We start from the raw sequence: 11,416 nt of genomic DNA, 5'->3' as shown, positions 1-11,416 counted from the left end.
AATACGGAGTGAGCTCTACAAGGGTGTCCCTTAAATAAGCTTATTTGAGAGATCTCTCAATAGAAGCTATATATATATAATATGAATATGATGATGAGTTATAAGTGATGAGAAAGTACTCTGCTCTAATACTCAACCAAAAAAAAAAGATTAACTGCCATCCGATCCCACCCTTCCCTCCCCTCCCCTCCCCTCCCAGTCCATGACAAAATCTCAACTTCCACATACAGACAACCCGCTGGCCGGCTAACTTCACATGCCACCAAAACGCAATTCATACACATAAAGCACACCCACAGCAGCCCCTCCTGCTCCTTCATGCTCCTGCTCCTCCTTTATCTCATCATCATATCATATATCAGATTCATTCACCCTTCTCTCTCCTCTCTCTCTCACTCACTAATTACCTGATCAAGAAAAAACAGCAAAGGGGAGATATGAAAAGGGATTACACCCTTTTGTAGCTTAAAAAGGTTTGTTCAATCTTCTGTTGCCTTATTGCACCATCCACCTAGCCCACCTAGCTTTCTAGCTTTTGCTGATACATATCTATCCATCTCCTCTGTAATATTGTCACTTTACAACAGTGGTTCTGAATTTCCATCAGAAGAAAAAAGCCTGAAATCTGTTAGGATCAGTCTCTTTTGCCCAATTTGACTTCCAATTTATACTCTCTTTCTCTCTCTTTTTTCTCCTTTTGGGGATGAGAGTTTCAATCCTCCTGATCAGTCCCTTTTCATCCCCCATGTCAAGAACCACCAACGCCAATATTTTTTCACTCCTCACACAAAAAAAGCTGAACCCTCTATTTTGTTTCCATTCGTAATTTTTGCAGATCAATTCTCCCAACCCTCCTGCTATCACCAATTTTAAGTTTCCCAATGCCAAAAACCCTACCCACTACCAGTCTGGTCTCTTTCCTTCTGAACACCTCCTCACAGTAACTCCATCTTCTTCTTCTTCTTCTTCTTTTTCTTTTATTTACTTTCTTTTTTCTGAATTAAGTACTTCCCTTTCTCAATGATGCAATTTACTGAGGCACCACCCCCAGCCTTGCACCAAATTATCACCGCACCATTTTCCAATCTCCCTATGATGAACAAGAACCAAACCCACCGCACCCGCCCCTGGCCCGGCTTCCCCACCTCCGCAAAAGCCCTCGGCACCAACTTCGGCGACGCCAACTGCATGGAGCAGTTGCTTGTCCACTGCGCCAACGCCATCGAAACCAACGACGCCACGCTCGCCCAGCAGATCCTCTGGGTCCTCAACAACATCGCCCCGCAAGACGGCGACAGCAACCAGCGCCTCACCTGCGCCTTTCTACGCGCCCTCATCGCCCGCGCCGCCCGAATCGGCAGCTGCAAGCTCCTCGCCGCCATGGCCAACTCCCAGGCCAACTTCACCATTCACACTCACAAGTTCTCCGTCATCGAGCTCGCCTCCTTCATCGACCTTACCCCCTGGCACAGGTTCGGTTTCACAGCCGCTAATGCCGCCATTCTTGAAGCTGTTGAAGGGTATTCTGTCATTCACATTGTTGACCTCAGCTTGACCCATTGCATGCAAATCCCAACTCTCGTTGATGCCATTGCCAGTCGTCAAGAGGGTAATGTGAGCCCTCCGCTGCTGAAGCTCACCGTGGCGGGTTCCACAGAGGACGTCCCCCCAATGCTGGACCTCTCTTACGAGGAACTGGGTTCCAAGCTGGTAAATTTCGCGAGGTCCAGAAATATAATTTTAGAGTTTAGGGTCATCCCGTCCAGTTATACAGACGGGTTTGCCAACCTAATCCAACAGCTCCGCGTACAAAATTTAGTGTACGCGGAGAGTGGTGAGGCACTTGTGGTAAATTGCCACATGATGCTTCACTACATTCCTGAAGAAACATTGACCCTTCCGTCAATCAACCCAAATCCAAATTTAAGTAGTAGTGGTTCGAGCAGCTCTTATGGTTACGATGTAGCCTCATCCTCTTCTTCGAGTACTAGTTCGTCCCTCAGGACAATGTTTCTGAAAGCCCTTCGAGGTTTGGATCCAACTATTGTGGTTTTGGTGGACGAAGATGCAGATTTGACATCAAATAATCTAGTTTGTAGATTGAGGTCGGCCTTCAACTACCTGTGGATACCTTATGACACGGTGGACACGTTTCTGCCGCGGGGGAGCAAGCAGAGGCAGTGGTACGAGGCGGATGTGTGTTGGAAGATCGAGAACGTGATAGCGTACGAGGGGTTCCAGAGGGTGGAGAGGGTTGAGCCAAAATGCAGGTGGGTGCAGAGGATGAGAAACGCCAACTTCCGAAGCGTTTCGTTTGGGGAAGATGCGGTTTTGGAAGTGAAGGCCATGCTTGATGAGCATGCAGCTGGCTGGGGGTTGAAGAGAGAGGAAGAAGATGTTGTGCTTACATGGAAAGGTCACAATGTTGTTTTTGCCACTGCTTGGATGCCTGCTTGAAATTGACAAGTTTGAATTTCTCTCATGGATGAGATGATGAGATGATCTGACAACTTAATTAATATAGAATTAATCTTCTTCTCCTTCTTCTCTTAGCTAATTTTAGTTATTAATCATCTAGTATTTTAATATATAGTAGATGAGAGCTTGAATTTAATTAATGTGATGATGAAGGTTGGTTTGTGCCAATAACCTAAAGACTTTCTTTCTCTGCAAACTGATAATGTTTTCTTTTCTTTCTTCAGATGAATATCAGGTGTATTTTTTTTATTTTTTATTTTCACAATTATATTCCATCTTTTAATTTCCAACTTAAAAAACAAAAAAGTGTGTAGTCCTCGAACCTATTTTGCTTTCTCTGCAGTCAGGAAAGGAAAAAAAAAAGAAAAAAAAAAGTTGAGCAGCAGCATCATGCATAGAATGATAATTAATTAGCTTCTGTCTTCTTTAATTGCGTCCAAAACCAGCTGTTGGATGTCTTCTGAATTATTTGCTTCTGTATATATGGCCTGCTTCTTAAACTGTCTTACGTTTTATAAAACAAATATTTGTGGACCAACTGTAAGTTGGCTTCGGTTGTACGGGGAATCTGAACAAGATTCCACAAAATTATGATTGGTTTCACAGATGGAAAATGAATGTCTCACAAACTTTCAATTTCGCGCACTTCCATAGGAGACTATTTCGATCTAAAACCTAGAAAACACTTCCCTTTATTTTGGCAAATTTCCCTGTGTGTCTGTGTATATAATAATTATGTCCTCTCTTTTCAGATAGTCTTATGCTATATTCAAGTTAGGATTCATGCCGTCAAATATAAACCACTTTCTCAAATGTGGATTGAAGTTAGGCAGCGTGTCCGTCCCTCTGTACTTGACTTTGATCTTCCTTTAGAGTTGTTTAGATTATCACTTGTAAAAAAATGTAATTCACATTAAGGCAATAAGGAACGCTTATAGCATATTTTTCTGTTTACTTTTCACCCGAAATAATTCTCGGTAAGACTCAATTTTCCATTATACAATCCAAGATTAGCCAATTTATTGTTTTTGTATATTTTCGTTTGGGGCTTCAGATTGTTAAAAATAGATTATAGAAATAGATTATTATAAATAAACCCAATCCTAGACATGTATTTATAAAAAAAAAAAACCCACACACTATTTAAACATAGAAACACACCCAAAATCAACAATTGTATATTTTTTGGGTGTGTTTATAAATAGATTTTGAGTGTGTGTAATGATGGGTTTTGGATGTGTTTATAAAGTGTTTTGGGTGTTGGGTTTTTTTATAATTTCAGCCCCCATTTTGGGTGTTTTAGTGAAACTCCCTTATAGAAATTTATAGGTGGGAAACTGATTAGTAAAGCGGAACAAAAACACATGATGAGTACCTTACAATGTTAGGAATTCATAGGTGGAACTTGTGTGGGTTACGTGGCTAACCCAAACTCAACTTGACTTTTACATTTCGAGTTGGGCTTTGGTTTGGGTTGAAAACTTAACCCAAACCTATGATGGATTCGTATATACTCAAGTTACCCAATTTTATTGGATTGGGGTCAACTCGCAAGCTCAATCCTTGCATTTTTATTATCCAAAAAGAAAATAAATATTAAATCTTTAAAAACTAAGGAAATTACTTGAATGCAACAAATACAAATTAAAATTGAAGGAACAAACCATGTAGTGAATATAATTGAAGTTCTTGGAAGAAAAATCACAAATTTTCTATCAAATTCAACCATGACCATCACCCAACTTTGGATTTTTCTTTAAAGAGCTTCAGAGTATAAAATTAAGTATATGATTTTGTCTCCTAGAGGCTGAAAATTGTAAATTAACCTTCATTTTTATTATCACGCAATAAATCCAAAACCCCAAATCTGTAATCACGAGTCCTAAAATTATTTTTGAACACCCATTACTCCATTAAATGATCAAAAGATACTATTTTAGACCCCTAGATCATTTTGATCAAAACTAAAAGAATCCAAAACGGAGTATTTTGAAAAATTTGCCCCAAAGATTGAATATCATTTAGAGAGTAAATTGAACAAAATAGTGATTTCGTGACTCACACGTAATTTTTTCTTAACGGAAAGCCTTCCGATCTTGAGCGTTGGTGGCATTTTGGCACAAAGCTTAGTCCATATGGTAAATTGGCACGATGACAAGTTTAGATCGTCAAGTGACACTCATAGTAAAAATTCAATAGTATTGTTACAATTTTCCTCAAGTTTATATCATGTATATGTAACTTAAATTAATATGACAATCGAGTTGAAAGTATGTTTAGATTTATGCAAGATTTTAACTTTTTTAATCCACATGTATGAGTTGAAAATAAGATTAAATTATAGATAATTTAGATTGACATGCCAAAAATCTAAAAAACTATGGAGAATCTATTAAATAAATAAAAAACTATGGTGAAAAATCTGTAATAAAAAAAAAAGAGATGACAAACATAATAAATCGTGTTAAAATTAAAGGAAAATGTTGCCCTTTTACAATTTTGCGGAAACAAAAAAATAATTGGTGGGCTAATAACCAGGCAATGCGTGCGTGTGCTTGTGACCTGGGAGTAAACGAAGTATGTATGAACTCTTACGATGATTGGCAGCTTCCTAAACGCACGTGTCTTTGACTCGCCTCAACCTAAGAAGCTTCTGAACAGCGTATTGCCTACTAGCCCTATGAAGTAGAAGATGCAGTGATCGAAGAATTACAGTTCCGTGCAGTGAAGCTCAGGGAAATCCTGCTTCGTTGTTTCTGAATTCAGGTTGGTTCCATTTTCTGTATTTTTCTTGGGTTTTTTCGTTTCAATGTCTGAATTGCTTTATTGGGTTCGTTTGTCTTGGTCAAATTCTGAACTGGGTCTACGGAAGAAATTGAATTTTTCTTACTTTGAAGTCTTTTGAATCTAAAGGCTTGAGCTTTAGTTCTTGAAAGTTTGTTGTTTTTCTTCTGGATTAAGTTGGGTGAGAAAATTCTGTGCTGTGCCTGTAATTGGGGTAGTTGAGTGTTTTGTTAGTTGAATGAAGTTGAAATGTTTCCTTTTCAGCTAACTCCTTATCTGGGTTTTTGTACCTTTCGTTTCGAATTTCACTTTACTACAGCTTGTTCCAGCAGGTCCTTTTCAATTTTATTTACTGAAACTAGCTTGGTAAAAAAAGATCAAACGAAATCAATTGGGGTTTTGGGTTTGGATTTGAGATGTAGAATTTGGGTTTGTTTGGTTTTTATAATATATAATTCTGTGCAGTTTATACTTAGTTATGTTTGGGTTTATCAATGGGCACTGTTGACATTTTTTTTCAAAGCTTAAATTCACTGGCGAGTTATGGTAAAGATGAAAACAAAAGAATTTCAAAAAGTACAAGGAATAAGTGGTTGGTTTAGATTTCTAATTCAATGAATTTTGGTTTTGATTTGAAACCAGAATGCCAGCAAGCAGGCAATTTTCTCGGATAGACACTTTAGAACTGAAAGCTCAGATTGAGAAGAAGGTTGGGAGCCAAAAAGCGGGAAAGTACTTTAATCTTGTTACAAGATATTTGAGTCTCAAGATTAGCAAACCCGACTTTGATAGACTCTGCATTGCAACAATAGGGAAAGAAAATGTCTGTCTTCATAATCATTTCATCCGTTCAATACTCAAAAATGCATGCCTTTCAAGGACTCCCCCACAAAAAAAGAGCAACATTGCAAGTTCTCTGAGTGTTAAAGTGCCAAATGGATGTCAAAGAAGTAGTCTTCAACTGTTATGCAGAGATTTTCCCCAATCGCCTCGAAAAGGGAGAACTCCAAATCTTCGCGATCGCAGGTTAAGAGACGGTTTGGCCCCTTTTAGGCCTCAGGGTAAGAACCACAGTAGTGCATCTGAGGGTCCTATCTCCAAAATTCAAGAACAAGAAAAGGCAACCGAGCTGCTTTCTTTGGGAAGCAGACCACCTGTCTCTGTCGAAGATGGGGAAGAGGTTGATCAGGCTGCTGAAAGCCCAAGCATTCACAGCATGAGCCCTCTCACAGCTCCTCTTGGCATCTCAATAAATACTGGAAGGACAAAAAAGCTGTTAATTAAAGGATCAGGACCTGCTATTTACAATGACACTTGTCAGAGCAGTGGTGAGCTACCTGATACTTGTTCTTTAAGGAAGAGGTTGGAGCAAAAGTTGGCGATGGAGGGAATGGGAATCTCAGAAGATTGTGCCAACTTGTTGAATAATGGCCTTGAGATTTTCCTAAAGAGATTGATAAAGCCCTGTTTGGATTTAGCTGGTTCAAGGTCTGTGGAGAAACACGTAGATCAAGGACAGAGTCAAGCAGGTTCAAATGGGATGCGTCCAGTGAGATACATACAGAGACCCACCAGGCCCAGTTTGGCATCTATATTAGACTTCCAGGTCGCAATGGATTTGAACCCTCTATTACTTGGAGAAGATTGGCCAACCAAACTTGAAAAGGTTTGCTTGCATGCGTCATAAAACAGAACTGACTGACTAGTACATGTTTCGGCTCAAGCCATAAGTTTTGATAATATTGATCTGACCTTGTTGCTTTGATAAGTGAGCACTGGCAGACAGTAGAAAAGTAGAAGTAATGGAAATTTAGATCAAGGCGTTTAGATTGTATAGGTGCAGAGCTGATTATAGCAGATACCTTGACATTGGGAGGTATAGACACATGGGGACTTGAATGTAGCTGTAACAAATAGGTCAGTGGCACTCCTCAACATATATCTATTGTTTTTATTGATTTTATCTTTCTTAATAGAGCTTATCTTCAAAGTTTCCAGGGCTGCAATTGTTGAGTTTCTTGTTACATGTGATTCTAGATCATTATTTGATAAGATAAACAGTATACTTGTTCGGTGTTTGAGCAGTGTGTATATGTCTACGTGTGCTTGTGTGTTGTGTGGTTGCTAACAGATTTCATCAACTTTAAGATGATATTCATTGAAAGCTTTTGGACCTTGATCTGCACATGGCAATAAAATCACTTCAGCGTTTTAGTATTACTAGGCGAAAATCCTTCAAATCAATTATTTGCCGTACACTCAAACACAAATATACATGAAGCACTTCTCGTGAATAAGTTAGGACTTCTGTCAAGCAGAAACAAAAGTTTAAGGTGGAAGGTATGTATTTAACTTCTTATGCATGTTTAGTACCCATAGCATATACTTCTGTTTTTAATATTCTTTACTGTGTATGGAAGAACAATTCATCATTTAAAAACCCTGCCTTCCCTTCTCCTCTCTTGTCTTCTCTAGACCATTTGACTGGGAAGAAAAGGGAAAACTCAAGTCCCTGAAATAAATAAATAAATGAAATCCCCAAAACAGTTACCACCACCAAACACAGATATTTGAAAGAAGAAAATGAGGACTAGAATAATCATTATATGATGTAAACCGGGGGGGGGGGGGGGGTGGGGGTGGTGTGAAGGAAGTGGAAGATGGAGTGTGCAAACCCAAATGCTGAAGGAAATGGATATGCTTGAGTTGTGATTTAAGGAGTTGAAAAAAGAAAAAAAACATTGAGTCAAGTCTTCTTGTTGTTGAGTGTTGCATACAAATTTACTGACTGTAATGTGCTCCTGCATGCTCATTTTAGAATCGTGGAACAGTTTATCTTCAGTTTTTCACAAATCTGGGTCCTGTTTCCTTTCATTTGCACTCTCCCCCAACCAACTTCCCTTCTAGGTTATGGATCAATACAAATAGAATATTTGTAAGTTGTAAACAAATTGACTTTGTTTTTTATCATTCATCATACAGCTTGTGCATTTTAGGGATGAAATTTGAAAGGGGAATGCTAGTCGTGCCCCTACAAAGAGCACGAATAGCTCTCCCCTTTCAAAAATTGGGATTCTATAGTTTTAACATAAGTTTGCTGAGCTATTGTTTTGCATGGAGAACATTGCTTTCGAAGCCAGGTACACCCTGAGCTAGATTGATTGAATCTGTGGTCCCTGGCCCTATGAGTAGCTTGTTTATAGGGCAGCCATGTTTACCACAATGTTGCTCAAATCCCCCTCTTGGTGCAAATTTTACTTGCATCATTACAGATAGACACAAGGGCATCTTGCATACAAATAATGCGAGTGAAGGTATTGACTCACTAATGTGATCATATATCAAGATGGGGATTGAAAATGATTTGTATAGATCTGTAGAAGATGACTCCTTTTTGGTGATGTCTCAAGACTTTTCCTTCAATAGCAGCCAGAGGTCAAGAACCTACCCTACAATATTAATCATCTGTTTGGGAAATAAATTTTAGTTGTTGGTATTACTGGGGAAACAATTTTATTTCTACTAACCTGATTTTTTTATTTTTATTTCACAACTCTCTGACCAGATTTAGTTCAATAAACAACTTGCGAGCATTGGTCGAGCCTAGTAGTGTGTGCTTGTAACTAAGCAGGCATTAAAGTGATGGATTGTTTACCAAACCCAAAACAAAAAACAGCTTGCAAGCATTTCATTGCATATGGGGTCTCACCAAATTAAGATGAAGATTAGCAAACAAGGATTGGTGGGAGAGGGTCTTATCACCAGATTAAGTTGAGGATTAGCAAACAATGATGCATACAGGAAACCATCAAGGAACAGTAGAAAGTCTGGAGGATAATGACAAGCTATAAGCATCTTGAAAAATCAAACCTCCTCTCTCAAAAGAAACAAGAAAGAAAAATAAAATCTCCTTCAAATGACTCAGCGTTGGGGTCTACATGACCACAAAAGAAAGACTTCTAAAATAATGCAAGACACAGTCAAAAGTCTTTTTTTCTGCAAATTAATTTATAACGAGAATCTGGAAATTATTGTGGCCTTCATGTGAACAAATTGATTTCTAATAATTGCACGACTCTAATAACAAACCAGTGATAGTTTTACCTTCAAATGATAAAAGAAAGAAGGAAAAAGAAAGGAGTAAAATGTCAAATGAATTTAGTCAACATTCAGTTTTACCTTCAAATATATATATATATTTTTTTTTAACCCAAAAATTTCCTTCTCAGTTAAAAACACTACAATCGCTACGAATATTTCCGTTTTTGCCTGTCTTGACTCCGACCCGGCCCAGCTTGGTCATCGCGGTGGTAAAAGCCTGTTGAAAAGCAGCGTTGTCTTTGGCCCAGGTTTTTACCGTGGGCTGAGACCTTGCATCCGTGAAAAGGACCTGGTCTGAGGTAAAAAGGCCTTGCCCAAGTTCAAGATTCTTGAAATAGACGTTGTCAAAGGTTCTGGGCGTGTTTGGGTCCATGTTGATGGCTATGTCGGGGTCCACATTTTTTGGACACATCTGTTGGAGTTGAGTTGCATATGCTTTGTTCAGACTGGGGTCCACTGGGTTCCCGGGACTGAAGCTGTAAATCCGATTGGAAAACTTGTTGCAATGAGAGAATCCAACGGTGTGCGCCGCTGCAAAAAACATGATGCTGCTTTTTAGTACCATAACAAGTTATCTACACAATCTAACAAGTTAAGGATAACAAGTTAGTGAAAAGTTGTGTAAAAAACACAGTTGCTAAAAGCACAAAAAAAAAAGTCATTAAAATCTCAAGTATACCATGTTTCTTGCATCATTTAGTGTTTGATGTGTCCCAATCGAAAGAAACTAATTAGGTGAGACACCTGGAATCCTTATTAATTAGTGTCTAAACCCACACACTCGATAAATTCTTTGTTTCGGTTATTAGTCACGTCACTCATCTGACCATACTTAAACAAAGGAAATCTTCTGTATTTTAGTCCCTATGACCTCATACCAGTGGCCGGATTGGATGACTTGGTCTAACCATCGGACCAAAGAATTTCTCCCCGCACACACAACACCCATCACGTTATGATTGGTCAATAGAGACACTGTCTTACCTGAAAGAGCAACCATGTCAGCCTGGGACAACCCATGGGAAGCAAACATGGAATTGAGCTGGTTCAAATTGAAGGTTGGCTGGGGGAGGTTCCCATCAACATTTTTAGAACTTGAAATTAATCCGTCCAATCTCCCCAACTCAACAGCATACGAAGGTCCACCAGACTGCATTAAATAATTAACACATTTAATTGTCATTAACATCAAATCCCACCCCCACCCTTAATTAAGCAGCACAAGTTAATGTGATCATGAACAAACCAGAACAATGACATCTCTGGTGGCCAAGGCAAGAATATCAGCACATGAGACTTTGTTTTTGCACTGAGGAACTGCATCAACTGCTGCTTTGGCTTTGATCACTGTATCAAAACCATCTCCAGCTAATGACAGATTATCGGGATGATCCTTCTCTGCTTTGTTGTTTCCAGTGGAAGCAACTATGACCGAAGCATCACAACCCTAAACCATTTTATTTTTCACAGCACAAAAACAAACATCAGATTTTGATCGAAACTCAAGTAAACAAAACTTGTCAATCTTTGAGTTTCTTACGGCAAATTTAGCAGTTGAGTTACCTGGACAAAGCAATCATGAAAAAAGAGACGGATGGTTGCTGGGACTGTGACAAATGTTTGTTGAAATTTCTGAGTGACAACATTTTTTACAATGTTTTCGACATTGGGGCAGACGTTGGCGTAGAAGTTTGTTTTTAGCTGCGCCGATGTGGGACAGAGAAAGAGGCACAAACTGAGGCAAAGCGACCAAACAAGTATAGGATTGAGCCTACCCATGTGAGCAAAAATTGAATTTAGCAGGACACAGGGGAAGAGAAGAAGCAGAGGACTTTATATAATTTGAATGAGAGACTGAGATTGAATGGTGTGGTTGGCTGGAGAAATATATATAAAAAGAACTAGATGATGGCTAGAATACTAGTGCTACATCTTGTAGTTATAATATAAGTGGATATTTAGTGATACTATTCCCTAAAAGGGGGGGAAAATAAACCATGCCGTCTACTTATATTATAACACGTATACAAGATGTACCACGTGACCATACTAT

General features: G+C 38.9%; 3 protein-coding genes across 3 annotated transcripts; 2 read left to right on the top strand and 1 right to left on the bottom strand.

The window, feature by feature from the left end:
* The first annotated feature begins 216 nt into the window (after positions 1 to 216).
* Positions 217 to 2,649, top strand: LOC110772773 (GRAS family transcription factor). Its single transcript, XM_021977239.2, has one exon. The coding sequence runs from the start codon at positions 1,021 to 1,023 to the stop codon at positions 2,455 to 2,457; it is 1,437 nt and encodes a 478-aa protein (XP_021832931.2). The 5' UTR covers positions 217 to 1,020; the 3' UTR covers positions 2,458 to 2,649.
* Positions 2,650 to 5,012: 2,363 nt separating this feature from the next.
* On the top strand, positions 5,013 to 7,340 carry LOC110772772 (transcriptional regulator of RNA polII, SAGA, subunit). The gene is made up of 2 exons (XM_021977238.2): positions 5,013 to 5,244; positions 5,905 to 7,340. Exon 2 carries the CDS (start codon positions 5,906 to 5,908, stop codon positions 6,947 to 6,949), a length of 1,044 nt encoding a protein of 347 aa, XP_021832930.2. The 5' UTR covers positions 5,013 to 5,244; position 5,905; the 3' UTR covers positions 6,950 to 7,340.
* Positions 7,341 to 9,307: 1,967 nt separating this feature from the next.
* Positions 9,308 to 11,278, bottom strand: RHS19 (root hair specific 19). The gene is made up of 4 exons (XM_021977242.2): positions 10,927 to 11,278; positions 10,610 to 10,810; positions 10,348 to 10,513; positions 9,308 to 9,894 (listed from the first exon to the last, which is right to left on the bottom strand). Exons 1-4 carry the CDS (start codon positions 11,140 to 11,142, stop codon positions 9,488 to 9,490), a joined length of 990 nt encoding a protein of 329 aa, XP_021832934.2. The 5' UTR covers positions 11,143 to 11,278; the 3' UTR covers positions 9,308 to 9,487.
* Between the last annotated feature and the right edge of the window lie 138 nt (positions 11,279 to 11,416).

This window comes from Prunus avium, chromosome 6 (genome assembly GCF_965620075.1).
Source record: "Prunus avium chromosome 6, drPruAviu1.hap1.1, whole genome shotgun sequence".
NCBI classification, from domain to species: Eukaryota; Viridiplantae; Streptophyta; class Magnoliopsida; order Rosales; family Rosaceae; genus Prunus; species Prunus avium.
The sequence above is the reverse complement of the archived record's forward strand: the minus strand, read 5'-3'. Positions and strand labels throughout refer to the sequence as shown.